The sequence below is a fragment of the Salvia splendens genome, chromosome 13 (genome assembly GCF_004379255.2).
Source record: "Salvia splendens isolate huo1 chromosome 13, SspV2, whole genome shotgun sequence".
NCBI classification, from domain to species: Eukaryota; Viridiplantae; Streptophyta; class Magnoliopsida; order Lamiales; family Lamiaceae; genus Salvia; species Salvia splendens.
The window spans coordinates 21,693,367-21,716,634 of record NC_056044.1 but is presented as its reverse complement, the minus strand read 5'-3'; the positions used below and the strand labels follow the sequence as shown (position 1 = coordinate 21,716,634).

General features: G+C 36.1%; 4 protein-coding genes across 9 annotated transcripts; 2 read left to right on the top strand and 2 right to left on the bottom strand.

The window, feature by feature from the left end:
- The first annotated feature begins 1,517 nt into the window (after positions 1-1,517).
- LOC121761868 (protein GRAVITROPIC IN THE LIGHT 1-like) lies at positions 1,518-3,962 on the top strand. The gene is made up of 2 exons (XM_042157562.1): positions 1,518-1,894; positions 2,239-3,962. Exon 2 carries the CDS (start codon positions 2,267-2,269, stop codon positions 3,626-3,628), a length of 1,362 nt encoding a protein of 453 aa, XP_042013496.1. The 5' UTR covers positions 1,518-1,894; positions 2,239-2,266; the 3' UTR covers positions 3,629-3,962.
- A 1,069-nt stretch (positions 3,963-5,031) lies between these two features.
- LOC121760690 (transcription repressor OFP1-like) lies at positions 5,032-5,901 on the top strand. Its single transcript, XM_042156323.1, has one exon. It carries the CDS (start codon positions 5,032-5,034, stop codon positions 5,899-5,901), a length of 870 nt encoding a protein of 289 aa, XP_042012257.1.
- A 5,154-nt stretch (positions 5,902-11,055) lies between these two features.
- On the bottom strand, positions 11,056-14,840 carry LOC121761867 (probable serine/threonine-protein kinase WNK4). Of its 4 annotated transcripts, XM_042157560.1 has the most exons (9): positions 14,540-14,840; positions 14,311-14,368; positions 14,134-14,238; positions 13,559-13,824; positions 12,864-13,081; positions 12,555-12,712; positions 12,157-12,472; positions 11,764-12,084; positions 11,056-11,609 (listed from the first exon to the last, which is right to left on the bottom strand). In XM_042157560.1, the coding sequence occupies exons 3-9, from the start codon at positions 14,221-14,223 to the stop codon at positions 11,203-11,205; spliced, it is 1,776 nt and encodes a 591-aa protein (XP_042013494.1). In that variant the 5' UTR covers positions 14,224-14,238; positions 14,311-14,368; positions 14,540-14,840; the 3' UTR covers positions 11,056-11,202. The 4 variants fall into 4 exon arrangements, with proteins under 4 accessions (XP_042013494.1, XP_042013495.1, XP_042013492.1 ...); XM_042157561.1 differs by lacking the exon at positions 14,311-14,368; XM_042157558.1 differs by lacking the exon at positions 14,540-14,840 and having other exon boundaries at positions 14,360-14,518.
- Positions 14,841-15,426: 586 nt separating this feature from the next.
- Positions 15,427-22,086, bottom strand: LOC121762802. Of its 3 annotated transcripts, XR_006042284.1 has the most exons (10): positions 21,464-22,086; positions 20,559-20,744; positions 20,221-20,313; positions 19,254-19,436; positions 19,062-19,164; positions 18,729-18,914; positions 17,254-18,371; positions 16,861-17,177; positions 16,547-16,778; positions 15,427-15,606 (listed from the first exon to the last, which is right to left on the bottom strand). XR_006042284.1 is itself a non-coding variant. In XM_042158808.1 (9 exons), exons 1-9 carry the CDS (start codon positions 21,698-21,700, stop codon positions 16,718-16,720), a joined length of 2,484 nt encoding a protein of 827 aa, XP_042014742.1. In that variant the 5' UTR covers positions 21,701-22,086; the 3' UTR covers positions 16,390-16,717. The 3 variants fall into 3 exon arrangements, 2 of the variants coding, with proteins under 2 accessions (XP_042014742.1, XP_042014743.1); XM_042158808.1 differs by lacking the exon at positions 15,427-15,606 and having other exon boundaries at positions 16,390-16,778; XM_042158809.1 differs by lacking the exons at positions 15,427-15,606; positions 20,221-20,313; positions 20,559-20,744; positions 21,464-22,086 and adding an exon at positions 19,567-19,710 and having other exon boundaries at positions 16,390-16,778.
- Positions 22,087-23,268: the final 1,182 nt, after the last annotated feature.

The following is a 23,268-nucleotide window of genomic DNA, read 5'->3' as shown; positions in this document are numbered from 1 at the left end:
TCAACTAAGTTGAGTCATTTCTAGAAAACACTCAAATCACTCTTATTGCATTCCATCACCTACTTATTATCTTTCTTACTTTAATTTTCTTTCATACTTTTCAATACAATTTCTTAATCTCCGTGCCCAAAAGTTATGACTCAATTTAGTTGGGACGGAGGGAGTAGTCAAAATTAAGTGGGACAAGTATTGACGTATCGACCGAAAAAGAAAGTAGTGACAAGTAATGACCAACGGAGAAAGTAGAAGCATATACTCCTTTTGTCTCTCTGTAGCTGAGTCATTTTCCTTTTTGGATTGTCTCATTATAGCTGAGTCATTTCATTTTTTAGCAAAAAGTAATAACCTTTATTTTTTCTTACTTTATTAACTCTTCATCTCTACCTTTCTTTTTCCTACTTTATGATCAATTACTTAACTCACTTAACACAATTTTTTCTTAAATCATGTATTAACTCACTTAACACAATTTTTTCTTAAATCATTTCTTTTTCCTACTTTATGATCAATTACTTAACTCACTTAACACAAATTTTTCTTAAATCACATATTAACTCACTTAACACAATTTTTTCTTAAATCATGTACTATCCATTACCTAACTCACTAAATATAATTTTTCTTAAATATGTGTCGAAAATAAACGCCCTGCTACAGGCCGAGAGAGTACTAGTAAGAGCATCCACAATGGCGCCTAGCGCACCGCCTAGCCGAGGGCCGGCGCTAGGCGGTGGCTAGGCGAACCATTGGAGGAGCCGAAAACCGCCGAGCGATTTTCTGGAAATCAATTTCGCCTAGCGCTAGGCGGTCAAAATCTGCTGGGCTATGCGCTGGGCGATCCGCTCGGCTCCATTGCAGCGCCCGGATCGTCCAGCGCATAGCCCAGCAGATTTTTTATTTTTAATTTTTAATTTTCGAAACACTATATATACGCGATTTGCACTTCATTTTCATACGCGAGGGAGCCGGCGAGTGATTTTTTTTAAGTAATGTACTTTTTGCGATTTTGAATGTAATTTTTTTTATTAATGTACTTTTTAAAAATTTTTGTACTCCCTCCGTCCCGAGCTACTCGCTCATTTCCTTTTCGGCACGGAGATTAAGGAATGAGTGTATAGGAAAGTCAAAAATGACGGCTGTAGGTGAAATTTTTTACTAAAAATGGAAAGAGTGCAAGTAACTTGGGACGCCCAAAAAGGAAATACGTGCGAGTAGTGCGGGACGGAGGGAGTACTTTTTTAAATTTATTGTACTTTTTTTAAAATTAAAATAGTATTATTAATGTTTCCCGTATATGTCTTGTAAATTAAATTCCGTATATTGTGTTATTAGTGATGTGGCTATTGATGTGGCTGGACTATTTCTGATGTGGCAGGAGGATTTTTAGTATTTATGATGTGGCAGGAGGAGTTTGTGGCTAGGCTATGGCTGGGCTATTGCTGGGCTATAACTACTGTGTATGCTCTAAACGACGAATATAGTTTCAAATTATTTATTCGTATGAAATAACGGAAGTACCCTTGACTCGAATTCGAAAACTTTTCCGCCTTCTCTATTTCCGTGTATTCGCAGTACCCACTGCAGATTCCCTACTGTTCTTTTCCTTCTCGAAAACACACAGGCCTGCTGCTTTATACGACGTCGTTGCACGCAATGGGACATGCAGTGCGTGTTGTCAGAGGCCATGACCACCACACTCACATTCCAATTAAACAAACTACTGCTCACCTTCACCAATTTCTCTCTGCCACGACGTCGTATACCCCCAAATCCCCCCGTTTATTAACCCTAATGATTGATGTCCCCGATTTGCTCGCCTTCATCAATTCATCAATGCCGGATGCAGCGGCGTTACCCTCACTGCTGCTCTCTCCTCCGTTTTGAGTCTTCTGCGGTACGTCTAATTCGAATTTTTTAAGCTTTTTTTTCTTTCTCGCTTTTGCCTGATTTGGCGAATCTAGGGTTTATTGAAGAAAAGGGGCGGACTTCAATTTTATTCGTTTATTTTTTAGCTCGTTTTTTTTTTATGTTTTCTGCCTTTGATATTTTAATTGGAGACCATATCCAGCTTTTTATCCCTTTAATTCCGGGGATGATTGAAATTATTATTTTTTTTATCTCTTTTGCAGCGGATATTTTTTGAGGCCTTCTGTAGCAAATTTTCCCTTATTTCTTTTAAAAATACTTAAAAGGTTTGGTTCTTAGTCAGGTTGGTTGAAGTTGTTGATTTAACTGCAGATATTGGACTAGATTGGACTTCTGGCAAATGGGATTGGAGTCAGATAATCAGTGGATGGCGTTTGCAGCTAGTTCTAAACCTCCTGCAAATATAGCTGAAATCGTTACAAAAATCACCAAAGTTTCTAAATTTAGGTCCATTGGTGTATTTCATTCGTCGGAGAATGTGGACCACGCCCATGTTTACCCGATGATTTCTGGCAACAATGCTCGTTTACCGGATGAACAAAGTGACGAAGATGCTCTGTTTTGCGCCAAAAAAGTCTCTCCGAAGCATGCCGAGCTGCAAAAGAGTGGAAATTTATGCGCCCCTGTGGAGCTTGTGCAGTTGTTTGACACGCTTCTGGCGTTAAAAATAGCGTATGTTAAGCTCCAAGAAGCGCACGTTCCGTATGATCATGAGAAAGTTAGAGTTGCTGATGAAGAGGTTATGTTTCAGCTTGATACGCTTGGCAAGATTAAGAAGGCTTATAAGGAGAAGCAATTGAAGGAAGTTAATGCCTCTTCTGCTGGTTCAACTCTTTTTCTTACTGAAGTTAAGGTTAAGGAGCAACAGCTGGAGAAGTTGAAATCCCAAGCCAAGAACAAGGGCAAGAAAGTTGCTAATATGCGTAAAAAGCTTCAGGAGTTGGAAATGAAGAACCGAAAGCTGGCTGAAGAGATTGAGGAGCGCGAGAGGGAAAGGTTTGCGGGTTTGAATCATAATTCCTTGGAGAGTGTTGTCCGAGCTGTTGGAAAAGCTATTCATGATTTTGCAAAGCCATTGATTGCCTTGATGAAACATTCGGAGTGGGATCTAGACCAAGCTGCTTATGCAATACAATCATCGGTTGTGTATGCAAAGAGGTCACACAAGAAATTCGCGTTTGAAGCTTATATTGCCAGAAGGATGTTTCATGGGTTTCTGCAACAGCCTTGCTTTTTAGGGAACATAATGAAGTTGGATGACCCTATCGTTGCTTTGATTGAAGACCCACAATCTAGTTTTGCCAAGTTTTGCAGAGCAAAATACATGTTAGTAGTTCATCCCATGATGGAAGAATCATTCTTCGGTAATTTGGACCACAGGAATTTCGTGGCTAATGGGATTCACCCATATACCCCGTTTTATCGTGCATTTGTCAGAATGGCAAGATGTGTATGGTATTTGCAGGCACTAATTGCTTACATCGAGCCTGAAGCTGAAACTTTCGGTGTTAAGCAAGGAACTGAGTTCTTGGATGTTTACATGGAGGTTGTAGATGAGCTCAAGGAGTACAAAACCATGGACAACGACCACCAAAGATACAAAGTTGAGTTCATGGTAATGCCTGGCTTTATGCTAAGGGGCAGTTTGATCAGGTCTCAAGTATATGTTTCTAAAGCGGAGTTCTCAAATGGCCGACGTTAGGAAGAACGAATGAGTTTCAATACTGTTTGTGAGAACATTTTGCAAAAAAATTTCGCTATTTCCATTACAGTCCTAGGCAGTGGATCAGGCTGCAGCTTGGCTTAATGATATGGCATTATCGGTGCATTCGATTAAACCGGGTTGTAAGATTATCAGACTGAAATACATACTCTGTAATTACTAATTACACTACCTGCTGCATCTTTGGCAGCGCTACTATATTGTGTATTACTCTTAACTAGCATCCTATTCTGTATATAAATTACCTTTATGCGTTTCAGATAAATGTATATAATCTGCTGTTGTTGAATCAGAAGTTGAGTGATCTTTTCTCTGGTTTTGAGTTTTAGTATTTTCTTGCTTGGTTTGAAAAGTTTGCATTTGAAGCCAATGTTGAAATTTTATGACTGGAGTTTGTTGCTTTCAGAAACAAATACACACAGTTGGTAGAAGGAAAAAAAAATCATATAGCTTATCCAATTTGATAATTCTCCCCCTTCAAAATTGATTCAGTTAATTGTTGTTGCATTAGCTATTCATTTGTTTTAGTGAATGATACTTAAATACACGCATCAAAATTATCATCTATATGCAAAAAGCAATCATATAATAAAACACGAAATTAGAATATTGCTGTCTAATAAAGAATCCCAAATTTTGTACTACCTTGCAAGCATGGGAGTGACCAATCAACTTTATACAGTTCAAATTGTGTAAGCATCCATCACTTGTGGAGCTCATAAAATAGGCAAAATACAGCTCTTTTCTTATACATATGGGCCTCTCTCTATATTTATTTTGCTTTCTTAAAATTTCTTTTTGTAATAGTTCACCATAGTTGATTGCTTCTCATTAATCATAACAAACAAGTGTGCTTTTATTTACTAAACCGAATCATACCAAATATATGAAATAAACTTTATAATATTGTCAATGTGGAACCGAAATCATGAATACAGTACTCCCTCCGTCCCATAATAGATGGCACACTTGGGAAATTGCTCGAGATTTTAAGAAATGTTGTTTTGTGTGTTAGGTGGAAAGAGAAAATAGTATATTTATATTAATATGAGAGAGTTTTTTTTTAAAAAGGAAATGTGACATTTTTTGTGGGACAAACTAAAAAGGAAAGCGTGACATCTATTATGCGACGGAGGAAATAATAAAAATAAAAGATCTCGTTATGCAAAAGAAGAAATCAGCAAACCTGGCCTTGTAGCCCACTTTCATGCCAATGATCCCCACACTCTCAATTATCAAACACACCCTCATTTTCTAGTATTTAACTCCACCTCTCAATTTCATTCCCACACAAATCACAATCTCATACAACAAATTTCTCTCACTCTCCATACATAAAAAAAAAGAAACTAGTACTCCTACTATATATTTTTGTTAGGTAAATGGGAAAGCATAGTTTCAAGCTATCGGAGATGATGCCTAACGCATGGTTACACAAGTTGAGAGACATGAGTAAACTCCCAACTCACAACAAAAACATGCCTTCTTCAACCAAGTCTTTTTACTCTACTTGGGACACCACTAATCCCAATCTCATCGACAATCGCTACCCGCCCACCAACAAACGAAGAGCCGTCTACATGCCATCTCCCACAAAAATCGCCCCTTCCTCGCATCAGCCTGGCCCTATTCGGGGTGACCTCACCTCTCTTGGCAGGATGGACTCCTCGGAGTCCTCCCAGTCAAGTTTCCACTACAATGACTCCCTCAGTGGCCCCCACCATTCATACTTGAACTCGTGTGACATCATCATTGATGTTGATGACATGTCTTACGACTCTACCACATGCACCGATACCCTCACGAAATTCAATGTGGTATCAGAGTTGGCCATCCAGACTACGCCACCAGGGAAACACGAGCGTGTTTCCCTGGAAGGGTCTGTTATGTTCCGTGACACGTCACTCAAATCTCCGTTGGACAAGCCGAGAAGGAGCCGGAAGTCCTTCTCCGGCGGAGTGAAAATAAGCCGGAAAGTCGGCGGGAAGAAGCCGGAAGGCCGGCGGCCGAGAAAGCCGGAGGAGGAGAGGAAGAAGGGGATTTTATTCACGGAGAGCTTCGCCATTGTGAAAGCTTCATTCGATCCAGAAAATGATTTCAAGGAATCGATGATGGAAATGATCGTTGAGAATAAAATCAGAGCATCTAAAGAATTGGAAGAGCTTCTTGCTTGCTATCTCTCACTAAATCCAAATCAATATCATGATACGATCATCAAGGCGTTTCAGCAAATCTGGTTCAGCATGGCTTAACACCATTTTTAGAAGAAAAAAAAATTAGTTTTTCTATATTAATTTGGTTGAATTTTTATATGGTGTAAGAAATTAAGTGTTTGTAAATGTAATTAACTACATTTGTAAAGATATAGCATGATTACCCTTCTCTTTTTTTCATATGATAAGGATTTAATGTTATTCATCAACCTAATTAATTAATTAATTATGTGCATAGTAGGCCAGGTAAAGCATGAATAATAATTCCACTTTTTGGAGTTTTGCTTCATGGAAAAGCAAACCATATTTTACATACCATGTCAACCTACATAGAAGAAATGTGTAAGAACTTATGTCAACAGTTTATTACAAAGAAGATAAGAGTGACATTGTTGTGTAGAATATTTATGTTTTTTCAGGGTGACTACTACATTCATATGTAAGTACATATATTCCTTCTGACAGGTCTGGGAATTAGTATATTTTAGTGCTTTTGTTGTTTCCTTTTAAATTTTTTATTTTAATAAAAACCTTTCAAGTTTTCGACCATATATAAATTTTAACCGCGTATACAGGTGAGAACAAGGGGGTACAGCTGTACCCCAAATTTGATTTACATAAGAATATATTTATTGAGATATGTTATTGATACACTGGTGGTCCAGTGGCAAGACCCTTACAGTTTGTTATTACCAACCTGTGTTTGATCCTCTCTGATAGCGCAACTTATTTTTTTAGCTATAGTTACAAGCATTTATGTTTGGACACTTTTTAAGTTATGGTTATTCTTATTAGTCATCTAGTATTTAATTTCGTCCATTTTCTTCCTATTTCTGCATGCATTTTTTTTGTTATGTAATTATTTGCACTCCTATTTTCTTTTTTTTAGAAATTAGGTTGTTTACTTGTTTACTATACCGTGTTTTAATTATTTTTTAATTTTCATATATTATGCTTTATTATTTACTTTTTTATAATTGTTTTGATTTTTTATAAGTGAGCCAAAAAAGGAAATGGCTCACTTATCTTGGGACGTCGCAAAAAAAATGTGAGTCGCTTATCTTGGAGGGAGGAAGTACTATATTATTTTGATTATTTTATGTACTCCTCCGGTCCTACAATAAGAGTCACATTTTGTCATTTCGGTCTGTCCCACAATAAGAGTTATGTACATTTTATTTTTATCATAATTAGTAAGTAGGTCTCACATTCCATTATTTCACTTCACTCTCATATTTCACGAACTTTTTCAACGCACTATTTTTTTACATTTCTTAAAACATGTGCCCACATCAAATGTGACTCCTATTGTGAGACGGATGGAGTAATAGTAATACTCTTCTTAAATAGAAAAAATTTTGTATTATTTTTATTTATATCATTTTACGTAAGTATTTATTGTACACCTCGTACCCCAAAACCAAAATTTCTGGATACGACAATTATTTTAACGCACTAAAAACTTGTAGATATGAGGAGACGAAGGTAGGGCTGAAAAAGCCACTTTTTTGAGTTGTCGAAAAATAAAGTAAAGGATTTAGTTGTTCATGCATCAATAAAGGCTGTCTGCCTCTTTCTCTAACTTTATTTCATGTAATTTCAACGACATATATTCATCATATTTCGCATGCCATAATCACTAAAGCTGTCACCGGGATTGAATTTGATTTTCGGATTTGATGTTACTCGAAAAAATATTAGTCTCTTCATACACTAAAAATAAGTATACTATTATCTTAAATTGATAAAATACGAGAGAATAAAATTGATTAAAATATTAAATTAGAGTTGAATAAATATGAGAAAGATGGAAAAATAGGGAGAAAAAGAACAAGTGAACATATTACAATAAATGGACTTGAACTAAAATTGACGGATGAAGTATCATGTAGAAATTTGAGTAGTGATAAATATACAAAAATTGTATACTTGATTGAACTTTGTAAATATTTTACATTAAAACTAGTTTATAAATACTCCTACGAGTTAACTTTAAATAAATTACATGCTAATCCTTTCGCAACAATTTAGAAAATTATTAAAATTTTAAATTAAATATCTACAAATTTAAGAAAAAAATAAGTTAATTGAATAGTGTATAATTATTTCGAATAAAGCTCGAAATAATGTGAAATTTGTTATACTAAAATTTTCATATCACTTCTTTTATATTGCTACTGAATAATATACGTAACAAAATTAATTTGTTATGCAATACTCCTTCCGTCCCACAAAGATTGTCTCATTTTTCCATTTCCGTCTGTCCCACAAAATTTGTCTCATTTAACTTTTTACCATTTTTGGTAGTAGACCTCATATTCCACTAACTCATTTCTACTTATATTTTATTATAAAACTAATATATAAAAGTAGGACTCACATTCCATTAACCTTTTCAACTCACTTTTCATTATATTTCTTAAAACACGTGCCCGGTCAAAGTGAGACAATCTTTGTGGGACGAAGTAAGTATAATTCAATTAAATTTAAAATTTAGGGCATAGAAAATTTTGGGTCTTATAGGATAGAAAATAATTCACTTCTAACTCTTTCTAGATCGATTATCATGTAAAGTAAAGCCATTTTCGACAATTTTGGCTTTTTTACATTAACATTTCAGTTTGAATTCTCAATTTTATTTTATGAAAGAATTGCAAATTTAGTCCATGAACTTTGTAACTGCATATTCGTGATCCCTAAAGAAAAATATTAGCACCACAAATGTGTTTCCAGTGATATTAGGGCAACGTTAAGAAGCTTTAGTGTTAATATTTTTCTTTAAGGACCATAAATGTTCAAATAGCAAAGTTTAGAGACTAAACTTGCACTTATCTCTTAATATTGTGAAGTTTGGACGTTGTTTGTACAAATTTGGCATAGCACATAGTAATTTATTTTTTGATTAATAATTAATATAATATGCATATTATATCTAAATAATTTTATTTTATACAAATGAATAAAAACTTAAAATAGTGAGTATTATAAATATTAGAGCTCAAGGTGATTTATTTTATGAAGGTGCTCGTTGTTTTTAATTGTTATATTTGAATTTTAAGAATATTATAAGGGAATTAATTATGGTTGAACAGAACCCCTAAAAACCTGGGTTTGAGGGGACTCTCCAACAAAAAGCTAAGCATGTACCATAAATCACCGTTTGGCATTCTGCCAATTTATCCTCTATTTTAATCCCTTCACCAACAATTAATCATTATATTAGGATTATACTATATAGTATTAGTTAGGCCGCATACAAAAAGGAAGAAATGTGTGACAGATCACGAATCGTATCTATATATATACTATATTTTATAATGCATCAGCTATTCTATAAATGCAAAATTAAATATGTGCTTTAACCAAATGAATCACATTTATTTTTTTCAGATATTTTAAAAATTATTGTTGATGTTACAAAACAATTTCAGCAAATTAATTGCTTTTCGAAGAAAGTTCACTATTATATGTATGTTTTAGATCGACTTGTAATTTGTACGACCACATCGGAAATAAATTAAATAGCACCTAATTAAATCAGTACTAGTGTAAGTATATTTTTTGGTTTAAAGAAAAACATGAAAGTATGTTTTAGACTTATTGGTGGTAGCTAGGGATGTCAATGTAGCCCGCAACCCGTGGGCTGGCCCGAATAGCCCGCCAAATTTATAGGGTTAGGGCTGGAAATTTCTAGCCCGATAAAATTAAAACCCGATTAGCCCGCACCCGATTAACCCGCGACCCGTTAGGGTTAGACCCGAAAACCCGATGGGCTGGCCCGAAAACCCGATAAAATTTCTATTATTCTATTTTTTACTCCTAATTCGACACTTCATTGATTAATTTTAAAATATAGATAACTAAAAAAATAACTTTCAATTTTATATTAAATATACAAATTTTATATTGAATTTTTATTAATATAATAATTTATAAATAAATTAAAAACTTCAAATTCACTTAAAAATATTTAAATTTCTATAACATGCATTATAATTTCACGAAATATCTCAAATATTAGTATTTGATCATGTTTATGATTGAGTTTGACCATATATCTCAAATTTATCATAATTAAATATTTTACATTTTATGAATATAACTAATTTTCATTATTATTTATTGGATTGATCGCATGTTAATCTTATCGGTAGCAACCTGATTAACCCGCTGGGCTAGCCCGAAACCCGAGCTTTTAGGGTTAGGACTGAACTTTTACAACCCGAAAGAATTCACAACCCGATTAGCCCGCACCCGATTGACCCGCAACCCGAGTAGGGTTGGCCCGAAACCCGATGGGCCGGCCCGATTGACATCCCTAGTGGTAGCTGTCGAATCTTGTCACACATGAATGATATCAAGAAAAGAGAGAAATTTCACACGGATGTAGCATTATAAAAATTTAAATATATTCCTTAACACAAATGATTAGTGATGATCTGGATATTTTTATTTATTTGATCTCGTATCACATTGTAATTCTAAGATACAAAATATTATGGAGCCTATTATCAATTATACTTTGAACACAATAAAACATTTGAATAAAAAGTATTTAGTGAGAGATTGAACACCATAAATGCGTAGGGATTCACCTTCAAGATTTTATAAAGGCGTGTCAACATGAAAAATTATACTAATATTATGTCTAGTAATTAATTACAACTTGACATAATATGCTAATACAGTTATGGCTGTTTTCGATTTGATATAGTAACAATGTTTATTTTTATGATTTCTCATAATTATGTAGAATAAAATTTGACATCAAATTTTTCAGAAAGAGAGATACTTTTATTTTCAATTAGTTTTGTTAATAATAATATCCAAATTAATAAGATATCGTATCATTGAGACCATATGATTCAGGAGTAGAGACTTAAGTAAGAAATTTCAAACAGCTAATAATTTCACGTTGCACATTAGTAAAATCAAAGTTGATTGCATTCACCATCAAAATAGACAAAAAAAAGTGGAGGGCTCTCAATTTTTAGCATCAAATCCCAAATTTTCTATCATCTTTTTAGAGGTTTTATCATCTTGTTCGATGAATGAATGTGGAAACATGGCTGTCTTAGATGGCCTTGGTCCCTTCCACCCTGTCTCGATGCTACATCCGATGAAATACCCCGTCTCGATAAAAACACCAACTATACACATGACTCGCACTCGACACAACACAAGAGAAACGTCGACACAAAAAACGCTGCTAAGCTGAATATAACACAACTCAACAATGACAACACTAAAAATTGATTCACCATATACAATTGTGAGACCTATACTTACAGGATGTCGTGGAATTTCATGTAGGCATCTACAGATTCTAGAGTGACACAATTAGCCTCTCCGTGCTCTCTGTTCTTGTCTTTTAGCATGATCCGTGAGCCTAACCTGATAAGCGCCATTGAGTGTTTTTGGGGTTTTACTCAAACCTTCATAAGGAGATCGGAATCCTATATTCTCTACTGCGTCAACGGTCTTGAACAGTCGCCTTCTGTTAACCTCGTCCACTAGTGACCGGTGCAGCAGCTGGCTTCGAGTATCTACTAAAGACCGATTCCTAGTAAGCCTAGGGGTTTCCACGGAGTATTTTACCCCCATGGCTGATTTTTTTCCGGGATAGAACCTTGAATTTGGGCTTACTACATGTTCGTGTTCGTGTTCATCTGCAGAGTAGTAAGCCCAGTTAGAATACTTCTCAGAATGCGTGGAGCTCTGGGAACTGGTCTCATCAAAAAAGTCACCTACAAAGACAGTTAAGCACATAATCTTGATTATGATGATCTCGGCCTCAAAAAACACGAACTTTGCTTTGATTTCCGGTTTGAACGAATTAATCAACCCATCGATATATGGAGCTTGTGAATCAGTGACCTAATGAGATCGCAACGAAAATACCTTGTATCCAGTTAGGCTTCGCCTCAGCTGTCCTGTGAGACGCAATAGAGCCCAAGGCGGACACTTGGGAAGACGAGGATGGTGAGAAAAGGTTTTGGTGATCATAATCATCTTCTTGATAGTTCAGTACATGAAGATGAGCTGAATGAGGATTCTCAGCCTTCCAATCCGGAATAAGACCCGAGATCTCCCCGTCAATCATGTTGGCTATCTCTGATGGCCGCCAGTCCATAATCTCGAGCTCCTTCACCATCTCATTTGCCACATCAATTGGGGTATCACTCACGATATCAAAGGGAAAGAAAACATTCCGTACAGCACCTGAAAACAGAGAGCTTAAAGAATCAGCAACAAAAACAAACCGAGGGAGTGGGAAAATCACGCAAGTTCTACCTTCTTTATCAGCAATCTGCACTTTGAGAATGATGTCGCCATCCTCATGGTTTAACTTTCCAGTGATCGTCATGTTAGTTCTCGGAGCATCATCATCGTTCAGCTCCAGATGCTCGAGTGCGATCTTGTTGTTCAAGAAAGGCTTTTGGCACCCGATGCTTGAGTCAGAACGATCATCAGCTTGATCAACAGCAAGGAACGGGTCGAGCATCAGCTCCTTCGCTGAAAGCCTCTTTGATGCAGTCTCCAAACATTTCCCAATGAATCTCTGTGCATCCAAGTCTTGAACTTTGTAGAATGCCCTTGGCTTATTACCCTTTGAATCATGAACGATGAATTTCAGTTTATGATTAGTTTATAAACGATTTCGGGCAAAAAATATGGTGTAGTGATCTTACTGATATCACTTTCTTGTATATCTGAGCAGGACTGGTGCATTCACTATATGGATACTCAGAAGTAATCATCTCCAAGATGCACATTCCATACGAGTACACATCGACGAGCTCATTGTAGTTCTCTTCATACAACTCGGGTGCCATGAACTCAGGCGTACCTAGGAGCACAACAGAGCTATATATAAATATGAGCTCCATTATATAACACAGAATGTGCCTAACACGAGATCTAAACATGTGTCCACAGTTCGATCAGTAACCTCAGCGGTGCTTTGAGAAATACTAGAAGAGAGAAGAGCAACCAAATACCTATAACACTGTGTGCTCTACCTCGGAGAACTGCTGCCAATCCAAGATCACCGATCTTCACTTCTCCGAGGTGACCATTAACGAATATGTTGTCACACTTGAGGTCTCTGTGTATCACTGGAGGATCGTGATTGTGCAGATATACAAGGCCTTCAAGTATTTGTCGAGACCATATCTTTATAGCCCGGATGTTCACTCTTTTATACTTCGCCCTATACCTGCATTGAAGCCAAGACAATATAAAGAGTTACAGAATGACAATGAAAGCAAAAAAATTAACCATAACCATATAGTTTTTGTTCCATTTACTTCTCAACTTTTGATAACTAATAATCTATTCTTAGCTATACCTAATTCAGATGTTTCATCACACACCCAGACAAACATTTGTTAAAGCCATAGAGTTATTGTTCATTCAATTTCTCAACTTTCGATAACTAAAATAGATTGTAACCTCATCGTAGGCATTCCTAATTCAGATACTTCTTAGCACAAAGATTTATTAATGCCATAAATACGTTTTGTTCATTCAACTTCTAAGCTGTTGATCAACTAAAAATACCTAAAATATAATCTTAGCTATACCTAATTCATATGTTTCTTCACACACACAAGCGCGCGCAAAGATTGTTAATGCCATCTCTATTAGAACTGTAATTTTCTACAAAGGCCTATTAGTGGGGAGGGAAGATTACTCTCTCAGGGTCCCGGATGTGAACATTTCGGTGATAAAATTGAAAGTTCTGTTCTTGACATCAATCCAAGAAGTGTAGAATCGGATGATTGAGACGTGATTGAGGGTGCTGAGAAGGTGAACCTCGGAGTAGAGACGCTCCAAGTCCTCTGAGGATTGAAGCAAGTCGACGAGCCTGATTTGGTTCCAGGCTACCTCCATCCCGAGCATCTCATCAATTGCCTTGTACACCGTCTTCATCGCGCCCTTCCCCAACACCTCCTTCAGCTATCAATCAAAACAAAGTATAGGATGATTATTATAGGATAATCAAAGCCAGCAGCCATAACTTAGCCACTTAATATTTCATTGAGCTGAAACAAACGAATAGTGAATATCTGTAAAGCCAAGATAGTTACCAGAAAAATCAAATTGTTTCCTTTTATACCAAACATCAACCATAATTAAATAGTACACTTGATATTTATGCTTCAATTTATTAGGAAATTCATATTTATACATGAAAACTTGACTCCAAAAAAACATGATTTATACATGAAACTAGCAATACCAATAGAGAGAGGGAGAGAGAATTACTCGACCATAACGACCGCTGGGATCAGTTTCAACGTAGGGTTGCTCCTCCATGGATTCATGGCCATGCTCACCGAATCTTGCTTTATACATGTTTGCTTAAATCTTCTGCAGAATTTCAGCAGTTAATTAATCAAAGCAATCAACTTTTATGGAAAAGAACTCTTATTATATACATACACAATAATTGAATTTGATTGACGTATAATCAAGAGAGAGGAGCACACACATGTTTCACCTGAAATTGCAGTTTAGTTTTAAAAAATGAGGAATAAAGAGAGGCATCTATATAAAGTTATATAGAGTGTTTTCTTCAAATTTCGCGAGAGAATAATACTAATAATAATAATATTAATATTAATAATTATATAATATGCAGCCCAGGTGTTCGACGAAAAGCGACAGCCACCTTGACTGAATATTTCTATTTGTAGAGAGTAATAAAGTGGTGAAAGGAGGTCGGCGAGTGGTAAAATGTTGAATGGTTCTACTAATTGGAATGGAAGGAGAAGTTTGCATGCATTGAATAAGGAAGGTTGCGACGCCTCAGGCAATCTTGGAGCAAGTTATTGTAGCAATAGCAATTACGGAAACCCTAGTTTTTCACGTCCAAGGCAAGAAATTGGGGTGGTTTTGGAGAAGGTCTTTACTAAGTAGCAGCATTTGTATCAAATTTAATTGATTTTTCAAATTCAGTTGCCACAGCGTAGACGAAGACAAAATTGATGATATATATATATATTGAGGTGGAGAGTTGTATTTGGATATGATGAGATTTTAATAGAGAAAAAGTCCAAAAGAGAGTGTGACGTAACGGAGTTGGCGGCTTAAGTTAGTGTGTGTGTGGCGCACTGTTTCAACCTTCAACGCCGTTACAAACGTCCCAAGTTGTAAACTTAATCAGATTGGCAATTTTGAATTTGCCTCTTCAGATAATATTATCAGCCGTAGTAGTAATCCACTGATTTTTTGTCAGATGTCAGGTCATAGCAATAAAATAAACAAATATTTGTATTCGTAATTATTTATCACAATAATGTAGTGAATTGGAACAATAGCTACAACTACATTTTTAGTTTCCATACATTTTCATTCTTTACAAATATTGTTAGAAAGTCTTTGAAACATTTTAGTTAGTTTCCATACATTTTAATTCTTTACAAATATTGTTAGAAAGTCTTTGAAACATTTTAGTTTGGACCAAAATATCTTCAGACTATAAGAGCTACTATTATTTCTCTTTTTTTTATGAGAGAGGACCATTTCATTTTCGCATTTGATTCATTCATTTGACGTAATCCCCATAAGAAGTTGTTAAAGTATGTTACAAATAATTGCTCGTCACCAAAAGCGAATTAGGAGTAGGAGGGGGCGGGCTGCCCCTCTCGACTGTCCTGAGAGCCTAAATGTCCTGTAGCGTCGAGCCGGAAAAATAGTATAATCACCCCCTCATTCATGAAAAAACATGAATACTTCCTGGAAATAATTTTGATAAAAAAAATGTTAAAATCCTTCCAACGGTAATATATCAATATCCAATGTCCATGAACTAAAAATAAGTAGTAGTATATCCTTTCAACCATAAATATGGCACAAAAATATGAGGAAAAGGAGGTTTGGTATATGTCAATCAATTTCTTAATAAATAAAGTGGAAGCGATGCATTGGGATAATTGTTGGAGTCGTCGATATTATAATGATGGAGCTGTTGATTTCTTCTATATTTATCCAAAAAAAGTCTACTATATGAGTGTGGGGACCTAATTAATTACGTGCACAAATAAAATTCCTAGGGAAAATGAAATGTTCGCCACAATAATTATATTGTACTAATTCAGTTTCTTCAAAAATAAAATTGATAGTTAAACAAAAATCAGTGGAATGTAGAGCTGTAGTCCATCACTAACTACTATAAATGTTACCCCATAAACTATAAAATCATACCATCATGGAGTACTAAATAAAAGACGAAACACAATCTAGACAATTAATTGATCCAATAAATATAATCCAATATATTTCTATTAATTTGATTTATATTTCAAAAATACTTTGCAAAAATAGAATATATACTATATCCATCATAAACATAATGCACACCTTGTTTTCTTTATTTTCGTGTTTGATTTTTCATAATTAAAAATGGAAAACGAGGGTAAAATATAAAGGAAAAGTGAATTGATTATGCAATTCATTTGGCTCACATGAACACATCTATTGTCATCTAATCGGTCACCTAATAGTAATTATCTACCAAAATTCCATCAAACTAGTTTCCAATCATCAATGGGTGATTGAAAAGCTGCTTCTTAAATTATAGAATAGATAGTTTAGAACGTCAAATTTGCTGTCTTGCCAATTGATAACAAGGAATGAGAAGTTGAGTTATAAAAGATTGTTCACCACCAAACCTGACCTTAGTTCATCGGTAACAATGGCTCGATGGAGCTAAGTTCACACGATTGAACCCGAACGCTATACCACTGTATCCCACGTACGAATCATACGAGAGTGGTTATGGCTACCTACTTCCGTTTATAGTTAGTCTCTGAATCCGCATTGCCCCCATCAGCTCTTCTGTACAAGTTCATAGGCACAGAGGAGGGAACTCGTCTTCATTCTTCAGGTGGATCGACTGCCCTGCAACCCTGAGAACGGATAACCCTGTTTTAAAACCCTATAAATGATCGATACTTTCAAGAAACGAGGGAGCAGATGATGTTTGAGTACCTTCCTCCCTGTGTTTCCGAGCCCATAGTTGAGCTTGATAAGACCACTTCTGCAAGGTTCCCAATGGAACCAAACTCGATTATGCACCCATTGATCGGATTCCCACCTCCAGGTGAACGAGGAGATTGGCACGTTACATCTGGCCTCTTTCTTTGTCCTCTTTGTGCAGGTAGCACATCACGGATGCCATTTATGGAACAATGTGACTCGACAGCTGGGTATGAGCCGTTACTATGGTTGTATTTGTGGTAGTTTTGGTTGCCTGGAAAGTTATTCCTTCCCCTCCAATTGGAAGGCCTCTCCATGTAGTAAGTACTCTGCAGAGAATGAACTCGTAAGAAAAGAAGATAAACGTGAATGCAGCCAAAAAAATAATGAGAGCGAATTCTATACCATATTCGGGAAGTAGGTGCCAAGTCCTCGAGCTTTCGCTGTCCCTTCACGACGCGGAGAACCAAGTAAGGTAGAATCCATGCCAGCATACATAATGTGGTCCGTGGGCATGAAGTGTATATCAATTTTCGGGAACTCTTTCTCCTCGAGTATTACTGATTTACGAACAACTTCCCATGGCTTCTTTTGGATATTTGAAGGCAGTGATGAAGGATTCTTGGAAGATGCTGCAGATAACGCAAACCCATGGCAGAGTTGAGCATGAAGCAAGCTCCTAATGTTGCTGTCGTAATCTCCAGTTAGATCAGCTAGTGGATTGAAAGTTTCTGATTCGCCTCCCGCGCTTGCAGAGTCAATTTCTCTAAAATCAATAGGTCGATTTTCAGTAATGCTTGCCTTTGAAGTCGAATTAGAACCAGTAATGCAGCTGCAGGCAGCTTCATGGTTGTCCATACACCATTGAAATGTGTTATCCATTTGAACGCATTCTTCTCTGTTCTTCAGCCAGGGATTGAAGCCAAACTTCTCCGAATCACATGCTGAACCGATTTGGTGATCCTCTGAGGTTCCACTTTCTGCAGATGATCTTGAGGCAAGATAATGCAGTTTATGGAAATGATTCTCAGGCAAAGATCCGCCATTACTGGAGCTTAATGCATAAGCTTGCCTGTCACTCCTTGAATGTGAATAAGATGTTGCGAGGCCATACTTCCTCCTTGAAACAAAAGCCTCATCAGCAGAATCGCAAGCTTCCGATGCCATCTCAGGTGAATCTTCCTTCGTCGAGTGCCTGTCTAGCTCACCACTAGACTCTAATATAGATATCTGTTCATCAGAGACACTTCCATTCTCAAAATCACTGATGGAAGAATTTCCAAGCATGTCATCATCAGATAAAAGTTCAATCGGGGATGATAAAGATGCAGTCAACGACTCTTCATCACTAAATTCTAGGGCCAAGGGTCCAGCGCCACTTTGATGTTGATGCTCATGTCTTGCACGGGTATTTGAGAAAAACTTACGGATCTCCTCCCCAACTTCATCTGTTGGGCGTAAAAGAATCTGACCGAGCTTGTGAGCACCATACTTAAATGCACTCCTTATGCGGAAAAAATTTCCTAGTACACAGCAAATATAACTATTGGTAAAAACAACATAAATTTCCTTGAGAATATTTTTTAAAAACGATATACGTATTTGAAATATACAATTACTACTCCCTCCGTTTCCTAAAAATAGAACCTTTGGAAACACCGCGGGTTTAAATGCAAAATTGGTAAAGTAAGAGAGAGAAAGAGAAAAATGGGTATTTGACATTTTCCATTTCCAATTAGTGGATTGTGAGGTCAACTTCCTAAAATGGAGAGTTTTTATTTTTAGAAAACTGACTAAAAATGAAAGAATTTCTATTTTTAGGAAACGGAGGGAGTATTTGACATTTTCCATCAGCTTGACAGCTATCTAACTCTCCTAACCTCTGTGTACACTGCGCCCAAGATTATTGTTTTCCTTCAGTGGGTCGATAATATTCAGATGTTTTGGTTGAAATGCTTTCGGGTTTGCATCAAGTCCCCTGGATGGAACTGAAAACAGTTCCATGGACCTGTTCAAGAATTCTTCAGTAAGCAGCAGACGGTTGCACCGGTGTTCGGGCATCTTCACTGCATAAAATCAAGAAAATAAATCTATTACGGGCAAACAAGGGTATTTAAAGCAGAAAAGTGTATCAGCGTGTGTCCACTATCAGATAGTTGAATCATGGTAAAAAAATAATACTATCACTGAATTTATTGAAGAGGATTGCTCACCAACTATTTCAGGCAGGGATGCTTTATGAACTGGACCTTTTAAACTGATGCAATAATTATCCCAGTCAAACTGACTGTAGTAATCCAGAAATCTATAGAGGACCTGTGTACAAAGAACAAAAGTAAGGAACTAACAAAAACCCATCCATACACTTCTCTTTCCAAGAGCCGTATTAAGTGAGAGGTACTCACCGACAAAGGGCTGTCTAGCGATGAATGGAAGAAATGGAATATGTATAAGACAAGAATTTCCAAAGCATATGTCGAAATTAAACCATGGTGTGCCCCAAGTATACGACTCTCATAATAGCACCAAGTCTTAACCAGGATAATGCTGCGTTTAAAGACGTGATTTTTCCCAACAAGACGATCCACCTGATCAGTAAAAGTTCAAAATTTGTGTTAAACAACCATACCTCACACATGTGACTTCAGAGGTTAATATTTGGAAAAAGGAAGCATTAAATATCCCTGCAAGTGCATAACTCGGCAATAGTCAAGCAACCTTGTACAATTGTGCATAGACTTGAAAGAGTTGAACTGGAAAATGCGTGGAACAACAAGCTAAAAGAAAGCTGAAATAACACTCCAGTTTTCCAATATTCTCCTTTGCATATGACCACATGAACACACTTCAAAAGGTATTAATCATTCTGCAGACAATATGGGACTTCAATAAATCCACGCAAATTATATACACATTAGTATATGCACATGCGCATGCACATGCACATGCACATATATATCGAATACAAATACTTCAGAGTTCATACTCATAGGAAAGGGATTTCTACTTTTGCATTCCATGCTAGGGATATACTACTATATATCAAAAAGTAATTATTATTCCCTCCGTTCCATGTTAATAGAGTCATTTTCTATTTTAGGAAGTTCCAAGTTAATTGAGTCATTTCTATTTTTGGCAAGAAGTAATTCTACCTTTTACTTTATTCTCTCTTCATCTCTCTTATTTATTCTCTCTTACTTTATTCACCAACCATTTAACACACTATTCTTAAACGACGTGCCGAAAAGAAATGCCTTTATTAACAAGGAACAGAGGGAGTATCTCGCAAAGCACCAAAATGAGCATATGATCGAAACACAATCCTCGACATTTTGGTGACCAACTCCTGAAAAATGAAGACTTTGCAGTTACCTGCTCAAGAAAACAGAGCGTTGAAAGTCCACCTAGCTGATTGAAGGATAAATCAACCACAATGTTCTGCACAAAGCATTTCACAAGTTTGACCTGCCATCAGTAGCAAGATATATTAATCAGTCCTGATCCCCAAAAAATGTAAGACAGTAATGGCTTTCAATGTAACAGAGTGCATATGTAATGAGTGAAACTGTGAAAGCTGGTATCTTTAACTCCTTAAACAAAGCATACCCAGAAGCTACATCCAAGTAGAAAGGTAGTACTAGTATTAATAACAATGAAAAGTAAAAGCAGTAGTATCATCTAGTTCATATAGGGCATCTAAGAAGAAGTACCTCAGCATCAATAAACTGAGTGTCCTTTACTTGGTACTCAGTATCTTCATTCTTTTCTTGAGCCTCTAAAAGAGAGAGAACGTCATGGGGCAAAGATTCCTCCGCATTTGGACCTTTTAGGATGGTCAAATCAATATCACCATCTGGTAGGTACGTCTTTAGAGGCACTGACCCATAGGGAACAACCTGATGATACCAACACGAAATAGCCAACATTAAATGAGAGAGAAATGAGCTGCTATATTAATTGATTAATTTACACATAAAAGAATCCACTATGCAAGTTGTTTGACCTGGAATACAATGATACAGAGAAACATCCTTCTTGGGGATTCAAAAGAATTAGATTAAATTAAGTTAATTAGTACATTTCTTAGTGGGAAAATAACTCATCCTAGTTTGGCATGATCAGCACATAGTATAGGATAGGACCATACACACACATCAGTTTGTTTTACTATTTACCACATAAAAAAAAGGAATCCAGATAGGTCAGACTTCAGAGCCCAAATTAGTCAAACGCATTCGATCTTTTGTGGCAACCACTGTTCTTCATAAATTGCAAAATCAAGATTAGTACTAAATCCAAACACTACGAGCCTAAGAAGTCGTAAAAGCTTTGTCTTTCCTCAACATAATTATCTCTAATCAATTCCAGTCTCTCCCAACTACCACCTTCACCATTAATAACAAGTTAAGAAAAAAAATTAAAATTCAGATCCATAGAAAACAATGATAAAATAATCGTAAATCAGCAGAATCATACGCTCCCACCGACATGCACATTTAAAAAATAATTCAATTTGAAAAAGAATGTGAAAAAAATCTAATTGAATTTCGGGGAGAGAGAGAGAGAGAGAGAGAGAGAGAGAGAGAGAGAGAGAGAAAAGACCAAAATCGATTACCTCGCAATTCAATTGACTCTTGACGAGCTGCTGAACGTAATCGATGACGTCTCTCCTCTTCTCCTCCGAGTCGAGTGTGGGGTGTACACAATTCAGCACCAGTTCCGCCGCATCCCCCGCCGCAGACAAACACTTAATCAACCCCGGATCAGCCGGAGGAGACGCCTTCCGCGCCACGCCAAAATCCGCCCGCTCCTCCGCCGCTAAAACGTCGATTTCGGAGCTCAACTCTCCCATTCTCGATTTCAGTTACTTACAATTAAACAAAAACACAATTCAATCAATGAGAAGAATTCTCACTTCTCCATCTCTTAATCATCATCGTTTCACTCCTTAACAAGTTAAAACCCCAAGCGAAAGGTTTAGAAATATTTGGGGTTTTGCGCAGACATAAAGCAATAAAATTCCAGCCTTAATTTCTATTTTCCTCAATTTTCTGCCAGATTTCTTCAGTCGGAGAATTCACCTTCCTCCAAATCTCTCCTTCCCATTTTCAGTTATTTGCAGAGAGCAACGGAGAAAACAAAACCGCTCCCATCTCTTTCTCTGCGTAGTGAAAAAGATCTACAAATAGCGCGGCAGCAAGGCGAGACGCCACGAGAAAGAGGAAAAGAAAGAATAGTCGCGTTTTCTATTTATGTATTTTTATTTGCTTCTGACACACGACGACGTCGTTTAATAGCAATTACGTGTCGTACTGTGTCGTTTTCGTGGGGCCTCGGTTACGGCTGTGGATTTTGTAGTAATAATAAATAAAGTTTAACAGAATTTCGTTTCCGTAATTTTACACACAAATTTCATTTATGTGAAATCGGATCATTATACTCTTCTTCACATGGAATGAGATCTCTTACATAATTTAATTTTAGTGATTTAACTTCGATTTACAAATAAATTATTAATATAATGTGAATTTGGTAGTTTAGAGAGACGCCATTCCTCAAAAACACAAAAAGAAAACCATACCCGTTTTAACTTTGGTAAAAAGTTATAAAAGGTGGAAATGTTGCATTTTGGAAAAAAATATCATTTTATGTAGCTAGTGACATCAACAATATCTTTTGCATCCAAACAATTTTTTGTGCAAATGCGCAAATATCATGTACAATTTTGAGCAATAGGAGTAGTATTTAATTATGAGTAAGTTGTGATTTTAACTAAGATAATGATAATGATAATAATATTGATATTGAATTATTTTATGTTTTGGACTATATGAAACACGAGTAAGATGTATAGCAGTATTATTTTATGAGTTAATTACTAGTATTGCAATTTTATTGATTTAATAGTATTTTATAACGAAAAATATCGTTCACATCATTATGTTGTCATTGCATGTTACGGTGAAATGGTATGTGATTTTAAAGAGATTATAGATTTATTGGGTTGGGAAATGGAAAGTTGACATTATTCTTGTTTCCTTACTAATGCGCATGGATTATATGCTTTTGTGAAAGAAAAAAACTTTCTTTAAGTACTGAATATTATTATTAGCCCCTATACTTCATCTATGTTATATTTATATAATACTAGACTACTAGTGGTATTATTTTTTGACTTGACTTCCACATTTCTCTATTTCCTAGTATTATCCACTATTATGAATTGATGAGTGTACGTATACTAGATAAAGGATATGTTATTTCATCCCATCATTAAATATGAAGTAATCTCCGTTTGTCAATTCAAAATCAACAATTTTTTATGTATTAATAAAGATAAGATAAAAAAAAGTGTTATACAGATTGCTAAGAGCATGACTCTAACGTTTGTGGATCAAATTAATGAAAATATGGGATTTT

Coding starts and splice junctions, on each gene's coding strand:
- LOC121761868 (XM_042157562.1), top strand. CDS start 2,267: ATGGGATTGGAGTCAGATAATCAGTGGATGGCGTTTGCAGCTAGTTCT.
- LOC121762802 (XM_042158808.1), bottom strand. CDS start 21,700: ATGGGAGAGTTGAGCTCCGAAATCGACGTTTTAGCGGCGGAGGAGCGG. Junction 20,745..21,463: donor AGAGTCAATTGAATTGCGAG/GTAATCGATTTT, acceptor TGGTATCATCAG/GTTGTTCCCTATGGGTCAGT. Junction 19,437..20,220: donor CGCTCTGTTTTCTTGAGCAG/GTAACTGCAAAG, acceptor TTTACTGATCAG/GTGGATCGTCTTGTTGGGAA.
- LOC121761867 (XM_042157560.1), bottom strand. CDS start 14,223: ATGTATAAAGCAAGATTCGGTGAGCATGGCCATGAATCCATGGAGGAG. Junction 12,473..12,554: donor TATACAAGAAAGTGATATCA/GTAAGATCACTA, acceptor CATGATTCAAAG/GGTAATAAGCCAAGGGCATT. Junction 12,085..12,156: donor GCAGATTGCTGATAAAGAAG/GTAGAACTTGCG, acceptor CTCTGTTTTCAG/GTGCTGTACGGAATGTTTTC.
- LOC121760690 (XM_042156323.1), top strand. CDS start 5,032: ATGGGAAAGCATAGTTTCAAGCTATCGGAGATGATGCCTAACGCATGG.